This window comes from Pteropus vampyrus, unplaced genomic scaffold (genome assembly GCF_000151845.1).
Source record: "Pteropus vampyrus isolate Shadow unplaced genomic scaffold, Pvam_2.0 Scaffold303, whole genome shotgun sequence".
NCBI classification, from domain to species: domain Eukaryota; kingdom Metazoa; phylum Chordata; class Mammalia; order Chiroptera; family Pteropodidae; genus Pteropus; species Pteropus vampyrus.
The window spans coordinates 642,263-659,193 of NW_011889084.1; the positions used below are offsets into that span (position 1 = coordinate 642,263).

Genomic DNA, 16,931 nt, shown 5'->3' on the forward strand with positions numbered 1-16,931 from the left:
GTCGCCTCATTTCTTAGCTCCCTGGTTAAACAGTCTGCGTTACTGTCACCACAAAGGCCTCTGAGGCAGGTTCAAATCTTAGGTCTGTAGTGAGAGCTGAGAGCTCTCTGAGCCTCAGTCTCTGGGCAGCCATGAGTCTTCCACCATGCAGGGTGGACCAGGGCAGAGACCTAGAGTGATCCAAGTGCCATGGGGCAGGCCAGGGGCCAAACTCAGGGTGAGAGCAGGGGTTGCAGTGCCCCAGAGTCTGAGCCGTGGGTTTTGGCAGATGGGCCCCCGAACTGCAAAGACAGTCACGTCACTGTCCATTCTCAGCAGACTGGCGGTCTCCATTCGACATGGAACATCAGTCCCGATGTTAAAAATAATAAGTCTGTCACATGCTAGGGAGACATGGGTACTGCCGAAGATCAGCCCTTGAGGAAGGCCCCAGTGCTCACCTGCTCCCTTCATTGTCCCCCGTTCATTGGAGAGGCCTGTACCCAGAACAGCCAGGGGTGTGTGTTCAGGTCTCCCCCGCCCTGGGTAGGGGACTGGGTGACATGTGGTGGCAGGTGCCAGACAGGTGTACAGGGACTCAGTGGATCCTCCTCATCCCTTGGGAGACCTCACCTTTGCCCTACTTGCTCCTTATCATTCTGACATCCTGAGTCATGAGGCAGAGGACAGTTGGGGACTCACTGGGGGTTATGTACTGAGCACTTAGAGTAGGGCCAAGCAGATAGTCAGCCTGGTATTCACCCACCTGTGTTTGTCAGACCTGGGCTATATGAGGAGGGGTCTGGCACAGTGGATTTGTCAGGTGTGTATGGATGATACTCTGACCCACAGTCCATTCCTCAGCCAATTCCTAGTTGGGGTCAAGGTACAAAGGGCAGGATTCTAGAAACAAGCTCAACTTCATTGGGGCATGTGATAAATGAGAATCAGGGATACTGGTCCTCTTGTCACAGGCTTGTGTATCCACTGTCCCCTCCTTGGGTCCTGCAGCTGTTCACCACCAAGTCGTGCCTCTCCTGTATGTGGAGGGTGCACAGAGCAGAGTGGTCACCCTGTCACCACTGCCACCAGGCTGTTCTCACATGTAGTCATTTTCCAAGGCCTTCTGGGGCCCATCATGGGGCTGAGTATGTCAGATCTGACATTCTGTTCGCACCTTGCAACAACTCACAAAGGGGTCGCCCTCATTTTGCAGATGGGGAAACTGAGGCAGGCAGTCACATACAGTCCTTAAGCTCTGCAAGCCTGGCTTCATCGCACAATAGTCTGCCCTCTCCAATTTATTTTGTCTTTTCCCATTATAGCTTTCCCGCAAAGTGTTACAAAAAAAGCAGCAGCCATTGGAGGCAGAGCGATATCAGCGCCTACCAGATGGAGCCCACACACCTTCCCCCAAGGAGCCCCACCTGGGGCCACCGAAGACCCTGGTCCCCCAGCTCAGCATCTATTTCTCAAGTGCCAAAAGCCACCCTGCTCGACTGGGATCAGACTTTTTCGACCAGCCTGCAGTCTCCCTGGCCCAGGCATTTCTGGGACAGGTAATATAAAAGTAGTGACATGGCCTCTGCTTAAGTGGTCATCACCGTGCAGCATCTGTGGGCCCAGACTCTCACTACTGGGCCCACATCCCTGAGTTGGCCCTGCTTATTCTCATGCAGTTGGCTGCTTTGCCCACACTTGTTCCTGGATAACTTCACCTCAGTCAGCGGGGTGGGTCCGGGATCAGTTGGGAAGAATGCTGAGATTGATAGTGGCGTCTGCCCTGGGTGGAAGCAGGGAAGCCGCTCGCTGCCTGCCTGCCCTGGCTGCTGAGAACATTAGCCTTCTACTCCTGGTGCTGCCAGGGCAGGTTTCTTACAAGTGTCTTGTGAGGGGGGCTACCTTTGCCTGCCCTGTTCCCTGACACAGTCATGCCGCTCTCTAGCTTGTCTGTGTGTGTAGCAGTGACAGCTTTTAGCCACATGAGAGCTGTGGCCATGGCCTACAGGCTGCCTAATGTCAAGGTTGCCTTGACATAGCCTCCTCCTCTCTGCAGCAGCTCACAGTGGCAGTGCTGGCTCCCCAGTGGCCCCCACAGCTCAGAGCAGGTCCAGGATCTGGAATGGGAATCAGGTACTACCCAGGACCCACGTGCCGGCAACAAGAGTTTTGGCCACATCTGTCTGGAGCACCATCTGGGTGTTCTTGGGTTTCAAACTCCGGGCCTGGATTTTTGGTTCTCTTAGAGGTTCCATGGCCTACCCTGTGTCCTTTCATGAAGCTACCTTTAGGTTAAAGTGGCCAAAGTGAATAGGTTTCTGTGACTATAGAAAAATTGGTGCCAGGAGTTGGGTGCTGAAAGGAACATATCCTAAAATATGGGCTAGCAGAGTATAACCTAAGGGGTCACTTAGTGGGTAAAGACTAGATTCTGTTCCCATGAGAATGCTTCTGCTTTAAGGGCCAGAAGATCCTGATAAAAGCACCCTAAATAATGAGGGTTTATGGTCTCACAGTGGCACATAAGGCAGGGGAGTCTCAGCATCAGGTCAAGGGTCCAAGGGCCTCAGTGTGTCACAGTCTCTCTCCCCTTAGGCTCCCATCATGCCTGCTTCAGCCCAGGGGTGGATAGGGCAATATCCAGTAGGGATGGGATCCCTTTATCCATTTTGGTCAGAGAGAACAGCCTCCTTTAGGAGGACATTCCATAGATGTCCTTAGACCCCTTGGCCAGGCTTGGATCATCCCTCAACAGGTCACTGCAAGGAGAAATGAGTTGCTATGACAACCCAGACCCCTCTCGAGTCTCCCTCTTGGCTGAGAAGGGTATCCCCTGCCCTGGGACCCTCTACTAGCAAAGAGGAGATGTGTTTGTAATGGGCATGGGTGGCAACCAACATCTGCTATCTGAAAATGATATGAGAATGAAATTCAGAGTGGAAGATTCAAATGAGAAAAGGGCCATGGGAAGCTCCTCTCCAGGAGGGCAACAAGGCCCTTCCAGGTGTGGAAACACGGAGCGTGAAGCTAACGAAGGCATGCCACCCTGATCTCCTGGGAAGATGGAAGTGAGGCCTTGTCCGAGAAGGAATGGGACCTCCCTTTCTTTCCTGGAGATGGGCTTCCAGGGGAAGTATCGACCTTCCCTCTTCCATCATTTCCAGCATCAGGTCAAGGCCTCGTCCAATGCTGCCCCACTGAGTGTCCAGGCTCCAGCACCTACCTCCCCATCCCGTGCCACCGACCCTGGCTATGGACATACTGGGTTCCCTGGGCTAAGGCAGATATAGCCTGGCCATCTGATTGCTCTGGCCTAAGGACAAGGCAGGTGCTGGGGACATTCCTGGGGACGTGGCTGGCCCCCAGAACTCCACTGCAAACCCTAGTCAAGCCTGGGACTCTGGACACTGGGCATGAGTATTGGCCATCCCCAGGGCCATATTCTGCCACACAGCCAAGAAATAGTCACCGCCATAGGGCAGGAGGCTCCAGGCTAGGGAGGACTTGACTCCTTGACATGTTTAGCACTCCATAGGCCCTCCCTGGTTCCCCTCTGGCGTGGGCTGCTCTCCTGGGTGCTCTGCTGGCCTGAGAACACCCACCCCCTCCAGTGACAGCCCTGGCAACTGCCCTTTGCCCTGTCCTCGGCTAGCCTGTCTGTCCTCTCCCAAACCCACCCCAACCCAGGGTGCTATTCAAGCCAACTGCAGCTAAGCTCATCTCTCTGCCCTCACTGACCCATTCCTTGTGGACTGGCTACACCCAGGGCCATGGTCCAGGCCAGGAGCACTGGGGGTCAGCCAGTCCTGCTGCTCCGAAAGGCCTTTCAGAGCTGGGTGGGTGAGAGCTGAGTATGACAGTCCTTCGTGGTTAGTCTGGGTTGAGGAAGCATCACAGGCTCTAGAGCATCCCAGGCAGCCATGTGGGGACACCACTGCTCTGTACCCTCCATGCTGCCCTGCCCCAGCCTAAGCAAGTTCAAGGGGACTTGGGGAGGGGTCAGCAGGGTGATGGAGGCAGTCCCTGCTGAGGACTTGGAGTACGTGAATTTACTAGTGCTGGTGTGCAGCTCAGCAATGGCCAGAGCTTAATATGGCTGCAACCTGTGGACAGTTAGTGAGCAGAGCCTATCGTCTAGTGGCCCAGCAAGAAGGAGGGGACACTGGGGGGAACCTGGCTGGCCCTGGTACATCCTGAGCTAGGAAAGTGAGGTCTGGCTGTGAACTCTCAGGTAGAGTGGGCCCATTCCTTCCTGCCCTAAGCAGACACTGACTGCCTGCAGGTCTTGGTCCGTCGACTTGATGATGGCACAGAGCTCCGTGGCCGCATTGTGGAGACCGAGGCATACTTGGGGCCAGAGGATGAAGCTGCCCACTCGAGGGGTGGCCGGCAGACCCCCCGCAACCGTGGCATGTTCATGAAGCCAGGGACCCTGTACGTGTACTTCATCTATGGCATGTACTTCTGCATGAATGTCTCCAGCCAAGGTGAGCAGTGCTGGGGTTGGAGCAGTGCCCCCAGCTAGTAGCTGGGAGATCCCCGGAAGGACCAGGATGGGCCAGGTGCTTAAGCAAGGAGGTACCATTGTTAGGCTAAGTCGTGGTTTCAAGAGCTCTGACTATACTCACAGGGTAGTCAGAGGGGCTGGGTGCCCCCATGGAATAGAGGTCATGTGTTGACCTGAACACAGGGCAGACAGGTTCCATGAGGCCACCACTGGTCCCAGAGCTCAGAACCGGTATCGCCAATGGCCCAGGGCAGACTCCAGAAGGGCAGGTCGTAGGGAAAGGAGGGTGAAATCGATTCGGGTTGAGATGGACTCAAGCAGAAGCCTTGCCAGGCTGAATAACTTGTTCTCAATCAGGAATGATTCTGTCACCCTAGAAAAACATTAGGCAGTATCTAGAGACATTTTTGGTCATCACAGCTGGTGGGATGATGCTGAGCACCTCACAGCCCCCACTGCAGAGGACCATCTAGCCCCAAATGTCAGTAGTGCCGAATGGGGAGATGCTAGTTTAGAGCTCCCAAGAAAACCCACTCACCTTGTGGGACCCATCTGGAGCAGCTTCTGCCCTTCTTGAGTAGGTAGCTATGTTTACTGGGTGGTCTGTGCTCAGAAGAGCCCACAGCATCATCCTGCCAGAGCCACTGCTGACCAGGAGCAGGGTCGGCCCAGCCCACTCTGGCTAACCAGTCCCAGCATCCCTCTGACTGCCGAGCCTTCCCCCTGCTGGTCCCAAGATGAGCCGATGCTTGAAGAGGCCAGTGAGGAGCTAGGGTCTGGTATTCTGTCACACATTTGTTGCATGATTCCAGTGACGCAGGAGTTGTGATTGCCTGAAGAGGACGATGAGACATCCAGTGTCAAAGCCATAGGGGCTAGAAGATGGGAGGAACTCATGACTGACCGTATGCCTGATACAGAGTAATGAGTGAAACTGAGTGAGTGACTGAACATCAAAGGATGGTGGGGACCACCCCTAAAGGGCCCTGTAATCACCCTGGAGAACTTATTTTGGTCGTTGAGCTTTTCTTTGTTAACAGCCACCCCCATCACATGAGGTGGGACTGAACTCAGACAAGGAGGGAGACTGAGTCCAAAGATGCCTGGGGCGGTGGTCAGAGATGGAAGGAAGAGCCAGGGCTTCTGAGGGTACAGTGGATAGGGCAGATGCAGGAGGTGGCATGTTCCTTTCTGGACATAAGATCAAGATACCCCAGGCACGCCTAGTTTGGGGGGCAGGAGACCACATGGGTGCAGTGGGTCATCCAGGTACAGTGAGAGGGGAGGCCAAGGACATGAGTTTCGCCTGCCTGCAGGGTGGAGGCGGCACAGAGATGACCAGGAGAGCAGAGAGGTGAGATTGCCAAGGCCAAGAATGTGGTGCAGGCAGCGTAGAGGTGAGACTGTGGAGACTTGGTAGGAAGAGATTAGGGTCTTATGCTTTTATGTCGGGATGTAGGACTCGGATGTGTTCCAGAAACCGGGGGGGGCGGAGGGGGGATGGTATGGTGATAAAGGGTGTAGGCTGCTCTTTTGACTCATCTAAGGGCTCACTGAGACAGTGAGGGACATGTCACACGTACAGGGGCTCAGGGTGGACACAGGAAGCCCTGAGGCTGGTGGGCTGGGAGGGTCTCAGGAATCACAGGGACTGGAACTTAAAGGCTTTGCTTGCTCTTGAGTATGTATCTCGAGATCCTCTGAAAACTGGCTGGTTAAAGGGCATTTGGTCATAAAAACCCCACTTGCTAGCTGCTGGCTGTGCAGGCAGGTATGTCTGCTGTGTCCACTCAGGGCCAGTTCCCAGGTACTGATTACAAGGTCTTTGTGGACAAGGCACAAGAGTGGGGACAACCCTTGGGCCTTTCAGACTCTCAGGTGGAAGGCTGGGCCAAGTAAGTCAAGAGAGCCAGTGTCTCAGGAGTAGTCTTGTTGGGGTCAGGGCTCCTCTGGCCTAGTTCTAAGTAATCACTGTCCTCAACCATGAAGGACCAAAGAAATTTGGACAGATGTGTCATCTTGAGCATCTGGGGTATCAATTTGCTATCTCTGAAGTGGCCTGGACTGATGGGGAAGGCTGGGCCAGAGGGATCCCATATAGGTGAGGGGCACTGCCAGCACCTCCTCCTGCCCTGTCAATGTCCCCACTGGGTCATGGGGTGGGGCTTGCCTGTGCACATTGGTAGCTGCTATGAGCTACCTTCTGGGTTGCCCAACAGACACTGAGTGGGTGGAGGTGGCAGTGGGGACCCAAGGACCAAGTAGGGCCAGGCTTGAGGCTTTCTGCTCCCTGGTGGGGTGACCATGCCCAGGGAGGACTGGCTATCTGGGGTTTCCTTGGCCAGCCTCACAGCCGCTGATCACCAAACCAGAAGAGGCCACTAACTACACATACTCACTAAGCGTTTTTACAGGTTCCCTTAGTGGTAGTCAGGCCTTCTGGCTTCATGCAGGAGGCCCTACCTGGGGCCTCGTAGGTGCAGGTGTGCAGGAGGAGGAGGCAGGCAGAAGGTCTGGACAAGAGAGTATGGGATGCTCAGAAGACAGCCATGTCATCCCTGCAGCACTGGGGTAAGGGAGGCCAACTGCCTGGGGAGGCTCCACTTCTAGGCTGTCCGTCTGTCCCACAGGGGATGGAGCATGCATCCTGCTTCGAGCGCTAGAGCCCCTGGAGGGCCTGGAGACCATGCGGCAGCTTCGCAGCACCCACCGGAAGGGCACAGCTGGCCGAGCCCTCAAAGACCGTGAGCTCTGCAGTGGCCCCTCCAAGCTCTGTCAGGCCCTCGCCATCAACAAGAACTTTGACCAGCGGGACCTGGCCGAGGACAAGGCCATCTGGCTGGAGCCTGGCCCCCCTGAGCTCAGGGAGCCAGCTGTGGTGGCAGCAGCCCGAGTAGGCATTGGCTATGCAGGAGAGTGGGCCCAGAAGCCCCTGCGCTTCTATATCCAGGGCAGCCCCTGGGTCAGTGTGGTCGACAGAGTAGCTGAGCAGGCCGCACAGGCCTGAGCAAGGGCCTGCTCAGGACAGGCTTTTTAATTGTTTAAAAACCAAATAAATGCTTCATTTCTAGAAAACAGTGATGCCTGCATCCCAACCAGAGCCTCCCTCAGTGGTCAGTTCCTTCTCCAGAATGAGGAGGGAGATCAGGAGCACATCTGTGCAGCAGGGTACCTAGAGCCAGGCCCAGTGTGGATGCTTCCTTCCTCAGGCCTGATGCATGCCCCCCACTGCACCCATATGAGGGAGGACTAAGTGCCAGTGCAGACCCACTCCCAAGGAGGAGCTGGGTAAGCAGCACATTCACCAGGCCCTCGTGCCTCAGGTGGCAAAGTGGGCTGACGGCTGAGCCATGAGCCTCCTGGTGGCTAATACAGGACTGTGGTAAGGGCCAGGCCAGGAAAGGTACACAGCAAGTAAGTTACAGGATGGACCAGACACTCAGCCCTCACAATCTTGGAAGGGCAGCAGGGCGGGCGGGGTGGTGGGGGGGCGGTGGGCAGGGTACTGGAGGGTTGGGGAGAAGGTCAGAGAAATGTGTGACCCAAACCTGTATGGGAAGCACGCAGGCCTCACTAAGAACATGAGTCCTGGACACTCCCCGCAGCTCAGAGCCTCAGCTTCTCAGCTCAGAGACACTGGGACTCTTTTGAGAACTACATGAGACTAAGCCTGCAGAGGCTGCTAAACTAGGCTGAAATTGAGCTTCTGGGCTAAGAGGACTCAGGCTGGGTAGGGAGAGAGCCCTGGGGTGGGGAGCTGTCAGTGGCCCCCCAACCCCATTCCCACTGCAGCAGCCTGCCTCGGTGTAGGCTCATGTGAGCAGTGCCTGGAAGACAGCGATGACCGGGTCCTCGTGGGTGGTCACCACCAGCACGCTGCGGAACTTGTCAAAGAGCATGAGCAGCTGGGAGCGCCGAGTGTTCTCGTTGTACATGATCTCCTCTAGGTGGTGGCGACCACGGAAGTAGTGCAGGAGCCTGGAGGGGAGGGGTGGCATGAGCCAAGCCAGCCTCTGTTCTAATGGCCTGCTCGGCCAACGGGCCAAAGCAGAACTGGTGCAGGAGTCTCAGAGGCCAAGGGAGGCAGCTACCCACACCCCATCCCACAAAAGGAGCAGGGAAGCATCCTGGGCCTCTCACCCACCCTAGTCCACTGAAGCAGGTCTGCAAGGACCCACATGGCCTGAGCCTGGGAGTCATATCCACCCTCAGCGTTCTGATGTGGGTGTGGGTGTGGGTGTGGGCAGTGCAGGGGGACAGGTCTGCCAGAAGCTTCTCTTTTTTCATGCTACTGGGGCAGCAAGCCCCACGTGGCTCTGGATCCAAATGGGGTCATTGTTCTAAGGGTTGTCTGTGGCTGGGGCTGGTACAGAGGAGGCCTGGCCCAGCTAATTCAAAGAGCAGCTTAGCATATGGTTCTTAACTGGGGGATCAGTCCCTGACAGCCTGACCTCTCCCAGAAAACCATGCACCTACAGTACCCCCAAGTCAGGCGTCGGTGTGACAAAGTCTGTATCACCTGATGTGGGAATCCTGGATTCCTCCCGTCCGGGCTGAGTCCTGGGAAAAATCCCTGCTAAGACCCAGGAGGATGAGAACTTGCTACTGCTTCCCAAGAAGTGACAAGAAACACGCAGGAGATATCGGAGAGACTCCCACAGAAAGGCATCAGACCCAGTGTCTCAGCAACAGATCACACTCCCCATGCCTAGCATACACACCAGGTGGAGCCACCTGAGTGCCTGAGACACCTCCCTTGACCAGTGAATGCCATGTCGTCATGGAGTTAGGTTGGGGTTTGTTGGATATATCCCAATCCACTTCCTGTCCTGATCCTAGACTTGGCCCTGGCCTCACCAGTCACCTGGCTCCCACCTGGCAAACATGCGGAGGTCCTCAGGGTTCTGGGCTGCGGGAACACTGAGGATGGCTGCCCGCTCATGCTCCGACAGGCTGGCCAGCAGGTTTTCTGTCATCCTCTTGTTCAGCGGGGAGTCCCCACTGGGGAGAAGCTCTGCGCTGGAGTTGTCCATGCTGGGGCTAGTGAGCGTCATGTCGTCACTGCTGGCTGTGGGTAGGCAGGGGTTAGGGAGCAGCTGGACCCCCAAGGACACCCCTCTATACCATGTGGACAATGGAGAACCCTGGGCAAGCCAGGTCCTCACACTACGCCTTGAAGCCCAAGGCCAGGCCTCAGCCTGGGCAGGTGCTGCCCCTAAAGCCTTCCGGCCTCTCTTCTTCCCCAAATCCAGGGCCTGGGCCTTAGCACTGGGCTGCTGCCTTTGGGGGCATGAAGGGACTATGACAGTATCTTTATAAGCCCTGGGGCACAGAGGCTTCAACTGTCCTCCCAGTGATGGTTTGAAATTTGCTTTGATCCCAGGCTGGGAATCACATGACAGACTTGGGCAGGCTGCTCAAGAGACCAAGGTACAGAAGTACAGGGATGTGAGGGAGTGGGGTTTCCTGTACTCCTTCAAGGGAGGCTATCTGCATGAGGACCTAGCCGCCCACATGAGGGGTGGGTGTGTGTGCATGTGTGGCCATGTGAAGGTGCCTCGGTCATTCCCAGCACTGCCCCTGTCGAACTTCCTAGCCACCACTCCCAAATGTCCCCCCAGGTGCTCACCCCCCCCCACCCCGCCACACCAGATAGATGCCCCGGGCAGAGGGCTCCTACTTGGGGAGCCAAAGCTGAGGGCATTGGGTGTGCTGAGGCTGCGACCGCCGACCCTGGTGGTGAAGGGGACCTCGTCCTCTCGTGGGCGGGGCTCATCCTCACTGGGCGAGGCCATCAGGCAAACGTAGGTGTGCAGCTGGACGAGGAGCCTGTGCTGCAGCATCCATATCACCATCTGAATGAGCTGGGTCTGCAGGACAGGCAGTGTGAGGCCTGGGGCAGTTGGGGAGGCTGGCCTCCATCACCACCCTGTTCCCTTCCTGAGAGGATCAGGGAACCACGGCCTAAGACAAGACCCTCATGAGTCACCCTGGAGATGGGGGGGTGCATAAGCTCCAGGGCCCCGAGTCCAGGCAGGAAGGCTCCCACCTCAGAAAGGAGCTCTTAGCTGCTGGCCAGCTCTCTGAGCCCAACCTAACCTCCGGGAAAGGCAGGAAGGCCAAGAGAGCAGCAGGGCCACACCTGCACTTGCTCCCACCACACTCCTGGGCTGCCCTAGCATCTGGCCTTTTTTGCCCAGCACCGAGGAACAGGGCCTGTGACATGGAGTTCCCTGTACCCTGATTCTGAGCCGCCCCATCTCCGCCTTGTCTCCCCCAGCCACTGGGCCCTGCCACTCATGCCCCTCCACCACAGAGCAGGCTGTGGGACACTCTCCTTGTGGCCCGGACACTTCAGAAAGAGACTGTGAGTAGCTGTCCTGAGAGCAGGAAGTCCTCTCCTCAAGTCAACCTGAAAGCCTGTCCAGGGACAGGGACCCCTGCTGTGCAGTCCCTGGGACACGGCATCCACCCCTCTCCCATAGGGCTGGCACCTGACTAGGAGCAGTGAGAAGCCCTGTGCGGGTGGAGCTCCAACACCGGTGAGCAGGAAAATGCACGCAGATGGTGTCCATGTTCTCAGACACACACACCCGCTTGCACATCTTTGGGTGGTCCCCTCCTGGGAGGGGATGGCTGACCAGGCATGGAAATAAGGGTGTACCATGGGCATGTATGACCTGGTCAAACCAAATAAAATTGAAAAGGATTGTAAAATAAAATTAATAAAACAAAGAGGCTTGATAAGCACTGAAGAGCATATTTTGGGCCTGAAGCAGCTGGTGTGAGAGGCAGGCAGCCTCACCCCAGGACTGTGCCGAACCATCTGGGCCCAGCTCTATCTGGGACCCCTGACAAGGCACAAAGTGACCCCTCAGGCGTGGCCTGGAAAATCCACTCGCCTTCCAGAACATCAGGAAGTTTCTGCTGGGGAGAGGGAGGGTGCAAATGCAAAGTGTCTTTCATTCAGCTGGCACGACCTGGCACAGTTCCTGGAGACCAAAGGCTCCATGAAAGACGGCATTTAGAACTCTGTTGCACTCAGCATCTAAATGAGCTGAGGAACCAGGAGTGCCTTCTCATTCACAATTTGATAAAGAAAAGGGTTTGCTTTTAAGAAGTGGTTTTGCCGAACAGATCTAGTGCTTATTCAAGCAAATACTTTAGTTATGAAGACAAAGCTTTGAGAACACCCAGCCCCATCTCTCCGACACCCATCCCACCTGGCTGTGCCCTGGGTCCCTTCCCAGAGCCCCAGGCATTCAGTGGACGGGAGGATGCAGGGCACACTCAATCCTGCCACAGATAGAATTCACTCATTCATTCCACACTCCTCACACCTCCCTGGAGGCCCGCCTGCCCCAGGCCCACTTAGTGGGTCCTATCCCAGCCCTATCCTCTCCAGATCCTCTTGGATGAGATTCTGGGGACCAGTGAACCTAGACCCAGTGACCACCTGGACCATGCAACGGAAAGGAAAGGAGGGTGGGGCCCAGGCTCAGTGAAAACAAAGCTATCTCCATCTGGGGGACCCAAGCCCAGAAGAGGGCACCATGCGGCTCTGTCCTCCCACAGAAGTTCAGCGCTCTCCTGACTGGGCTTCTTAATGCAGTTCTAACCCTAACAACCTACTGCAGCCGAGGTGGACTCCCTGAAAGGGTGGGGCTGGGAGGGACTTGGGACTGTCCAAATGTTGGGTCACTGCCAAGCATCTGCAGGTGGCCTGACTGAGGAGCCAGCTTTTCATCACCCTGGTAGGACATGTACTACCTATACAGTAAGGCCCTTCCAGCCCCGCCCCGCCAACCAAACCTAAGGGTGGAGCAGCACTGACGGCCCTTGGGATCAGGAACCAACGCTAGGTAGGTGGTTCCTGGGCCCCCAAGCTTCTGCAACTCACCTCCTGCACAGGGGGAGCAAGGGGGTTCCTAAATTCTGACAAGGAGACAGGCAAGGAGAACTTAGCAAGAACAGATGGCAGGTCATGAGACGGGAACTGGTGGGAGAACTGCTCGGCCAGTGGGGAGTACCTGGGGACAGGTGAGGCAAGTGTGTGCATGAGCTCGGCGACCTCCCCAGCATGTTTCATAGCACCCGTGCCCTTGCCACAAGCCTATAGTGGGCAGCAGCATGATGGGTAGGCCATGATGGGAACAATGAGGACAGAGCCCAGCTGCTCTCCCTCAAGGGGTGGCAGAAGCCCTGGGCACAGGCCACCCCATAGCCCCTCCGAGCCCCCGAATCAAGGCCGAAGCTCCTGACCTCCCATTAAGTGCCCCATCCAGAGCTCACTAGCTGTAGCCATGGGCAGGCGCAGGCCCTCCTGGAGACTGCAAGTGCCAGAGGAACACAGGCCCAGGGAGGGCCCCATGGTGCTGGACCAGGCGAGAACTGGAACCTGGGCACAACAGAGGCCAGGCATCTGGTCCAAGTGAAGGCCTGGCTGACCCGAGGAGCACCACTGGAAGGCCCTGCCAGCCACGCCCCTTTCCCACTCAGGGGCCCTAGACTCTGGCAGCCAGAGGTACTCACAGACACACGCTGGCGTTGGGAGAAAGCATGTAGACATTGTTCTCACACAGTGGGTAGATGATGATGGCCTTGCCCCAGTATACCAGGTGAGCTGCAAGCTGGAAAACCTGTGGGCAGAGGGAGCTGGCAGGACAGTGCCTGGGAGGCTGACTCACTGGGGCTTCTTCCCTGATTACCCAACTTGCCCCAGAATGCTGGGCACAGCCAGCACACAAGTTTTCTGTACTCAGCGCAATAAGCCTTTCTATCACTGGTTTGGGAGTGTCATTTCCCATTAAAGCCCTGTGCTGTCCTCGCTGGCACTGAGGAAAGGTCTCACGAGCACAGGGACATTTGGGGCAACCAGGATCATGGAGTCAGCTCAGCTGAGCAAAGGGGTTGGTTGGCCATCCTGGGAGAGGCTGGCTCCCTACCTCCCTACCGAGAATCCAGCATAGGGATGGGTTTCCACACGACAACAGATGTGGACATCTCATCTTTGTGTGTCCCAGCATCCTTGGAGAACATCGCACTGCCCTGCTCGCCTGCACTCTCAGACATCAGGATGGGCCACAGACAGACCAGATGCAGAAATCCCTCCCAGACCCATGAGGGGAGGCCAGGTCTGAGAACACAGCACTGCAGCACTTCATGGAGAGAATAGCACTGGGTATTCCTGATTCTGCGTCATCCCAGGTGAGCATCACTCCAGGTGGGCCTCCTGTCCCCGTCACCATGACTGGGTGCCTCTGAGGGGGTAAGTCTCCCCTACCTGCATGCAATGCCTGTGACAGTACCAAGGACACCTCTACCTCATCTCAGCACATGAGACTTCCAGTGGCAGCACCGACTTGAACACAGCAGAAATTTCAGTTTCATCACTGACCCTCTCATCCCAAGTCCTGTTGACATTTGCTCTAAAGCAAGGACATGCCCACTTTCCTCCATCTCTGCTACTACCCTCACCCAGGGGTCTCCACCTCTTGCCAATCTCTACTTATGGCACCATTTTGGAGGCCATAAGTCATCTGAATCAGTATCGCATGGCTGGAGTCAAGGTGTTGGCAGGACAATTTTCTCCAGAGACTCTAAGAGAGAATGTTCTTTGCCTCTGAGCTGCAGCGTTCCTTGGCGTGTGGCCGTATCATGGCCACATCCCTGCCTCCTCTTCTATAGTCACATCTCCCTCTGCTCACACAGATAATCCAAGACCATTGTTTCATCTCAACATCCTTAATCACATCTGCAAAGTCCCACGTAAAGTCCCAGGGATTAGAATGTGGAGGTCTGTGGGCATTGTTCAACCAATTACAAGTAATATACAATGTGATCCAAATTTTGTTATTCAAAGATAACATGTTAATATATATATAAAAACTTGGAGGAATCGACAGTGGTTACCTCTAGGATATAGGATTGTGGGAACTTTCTCTTTTTTTGTCTATAATTTGTGTGCTATTTGAACTTTTGTAAGAAAGAATATATTAATTCCCCAAATATTTTTTTTCGTAGGTGTTTTAAAATCATATGGCGACATTGACATCTGATGGCCTCCACTGTGCCATCTGCTGTAGGAAGCAGGAGTCCCAGCATTGGTGAGATCCATCACCAGGGCCGGGCCCCGGGGAGCTTCCGTGCAACCATACCAGCAGTGGGTGTGCAAGTAATCAACAGTTTCCCCAAAACGAGGCCAGGGCAGAGAAGCAAAAGGTCAAAGCTTTGTCTTTGTCCAAGGAAACTGACAGCAAGGCTGAGGTACAACGTCCAGAAGGACTCCATGTCAGGGAGCCTCAGAGGACAGTGAGAGGCCAGCCCCTTTCAAAACTTGAAATGGGAGCTGCAGAGACTTACAGGTATCTGCCACTTAGCCGGTACGGGTCAGAACACAAACTCTGCAGTGCATACAGAATGGGGAGCACATTCACGGTTCTGTCTTGTGGATGCTATGAAGGCAAGTAGGATGTGGTCCTCACTGGATCTCATCCAGTCCAGGAGCCCGTATGAAACTCCAAGGCAAAATCCAATAAATGTTTTCACGGGGGTGGACAAAAGTCTTGGGGTACAGATGAGGGAAAGACTTCTTCTGGATGACAGAATACAAAAAGACTGCTTTGGGTCAGGCCTTGTTGGACAAACTTCCCTGATGCCTCTCAGGGGCCCAAGCAGGCCAGCCTCTCGCCCGTGCTCCCCTTCCTCAGCCCAGCCTGAGAAAGCTACTGCCTACTGGCCTTTGCAGGAAGCACAGGCCCCTGAGCCAGGCCCTGGTGCCCCCTGGTGGCCACATGGTGCCCACTGTCACCAGAACCTGGGTTCCACTCTCAGGACGTCATTTGGAAGGCACCCCTGCAATGCTTCCCTGTGCTCTTCCACACCCCCAGCCCCTACACAGGCTCCGATGAGGAGATCCACAGCCGGGGCTGAAAGGCCCTCCATCCAGTCAGAAAGGGCAGCCTACAAGCACATGGCTCAGCCAGGGGCTGGCATCTTGCGCAGCACACACGTTCACACACGGGGGTGAAGGCCACTAGGTTAGGTCCTGGCTCTGCATGTGGGCAGGCCCACGTCCAAGTGTCCTGCCCTCACTTCCCACACTGGCGAAGTGGGGATGTGGTGCTGCTTTCTCACATGGCCGCATGCTACGTGTCCCTGCTTCAGCCCTGCAAGCCACTCCACCCTGACATCCCATCCTCCCAGCACCAGAGGGCCTTACTCCTCTCTGCGACAACCTCACCACCCTCGACACATAGGAGGAAGTCAGCCCCGAGGCTAGTTCACAAGCCAGCCCTGAATCTAGGTCTCAGATTCCAGAACCTTCAACCAACCCCAGAATTACCTGTCACCAGTCCAGCTGAACAGAGGTGGTACGCTTTCCTGACCCCCTGGTGCCTCCCATCTTCAACCACGGTGACCTGCTTTAATGCGCCCAGATCCTCCTCTCACCCATGCTTCCCCATCCAGGGTGTCTCCCCAAGCCCCCGGGGCAATACCTGCAGCAAGGCCAGGTCTGCGTCCTGAGCCAGCTGCTGCAGGTTCTTCACAGCAGATGTAGTCTTGATCACGCGCACCAGGGCTGGGGAGCAGTCGAGCGGGAGCTCACTCAGCAGGGACTTCTCATCACTGAGCAGCAGCAGGGCATGGTACGGGCTGTGGAGCAGAGTTAGGTCAGTGGGACATGCAAGCCACAGGTCCCCTACACCAGGTGTGCACCTGGAATGCAAAGGGGCAGCTGGGACCCACAGGCACTGAACGTCAGAGAGACCACAGGAGGAATTAGAGACGAGGGCATTGGTATGTCCAGGGGCCTTTAAACATCTGCAAGGATTAGTGTCACTCTCAGGAAAAAAAGAAATTAGAATGAAACTGAGGAAGGCCTCTCACCAATCTCCCACATCGGATTGCCCAGCAAACATCGTTCTGTGTCTTTGATTGAAAAAAATGAATGAATCTTTCCTAAGAAAAGAATCCTAAATATGGGAAAAGCAAAACCGCTGCTGACACTATGAATAGAAATACATAAAAATAAGCTTAGTAAGGAAGCCTAGGAGGAAAGATACTAACTTGGAGCACAGACTGGGAGAGGGAGAAAGAACGAGGCAGTGCTTCGCTTCCCGATGTCTTCGAATTTTCTGCCCATATTTCTTTTTTTAATTAAAAAATATTTAAGGAAAGTGGGCACTTGATTGGTGAGGCTGAGACTGGGCCCAGCTCTTTCTTTGCAGGAAATCAGTTCTATTAAGAAATGGAGATCCTGCAAGTTTGGATTCAAATGCCAGAAGAGCCAATGAGCAACACCACGAAGACGACATCCCTCCAGTGGTACAGCTTCTCCCCAGGTGCTCAGCCTCACGGTGCCCAGACCTGAGGCGAAGACCTCAGCACGGAGCCCCCCTCACCCAGGCAGTACAGAGAGGGCCCAGGGAAAACCTGGAGCTGG

At 55.5% G+C, this 16,931-nt stretch overlaps 2 protein-coding genes across 2 annotated transcripts in view; one reads left to right on the forward strand and one right to left on the reverse strand.

Annotated features, from left to right (window-relative positions):
* Window positions 1–7,567, forward strand: part of MPG (N-methylpurine DNA glycosylase) — a 9,835-nt gene extending 2,268 nt beyond the window's left edge. Inside the window, exons 2-4 of the mRNA XM_011376731.2 lie at window positions 1,305–1,538; window positions 4,262–4,466; window positions 7,117–7,567. Coding sequence (XP_011375033.1) covers window positions 1,305–1,538; window positions 4,262–4,466; window positions 7,117–7,493 — 816 coding nt within the window. The 3' untranslated portion in view covers window positions 7,494–7,567. The remainder of the gene's footprint in view (window positions 1–1,304; window positions 1,539–4,261; window positions 4,467–7,116) is intronic.
* Window positions 7,456–16,931, reverse strand: part of NPRL3 (NPR3 like, GATOR1 complex subunit) — a 38,446-nt gene continuing 28,970 nt past the window's right edge. Inside the window, exons 8-13 of the mRNA XM_023521465.1 lie at window positions 15,985–16,368; window positions 13,019–13,125; window positions 12,387–12,516; window positions 10,167–10,356; window positions 9,362–9,554; window positions 7,456–8,464 (exon numbers count right to left, since the gene is read on the reverse strand). Coding sequence (XP_023377233.1) covers window positions 8,299–8,464; window positions 9,362–9,554; window positions 10,167–10,356; window positions 12,387–12,516; window positions 13,019–13,125; window positions 15,985–16,368 — 1,170 coding nt within the window. The 3' untranslated portion in view covers window positions 7,456–8,298. The remainder of the gene's footprint in view (window positions 8,465–9,361; window positions 9,555–10,166; window positions 10,357–12,386; window positions 12,517–13,018; window positions 13,126–15,984; window positions 16,369–16,931) is intronic.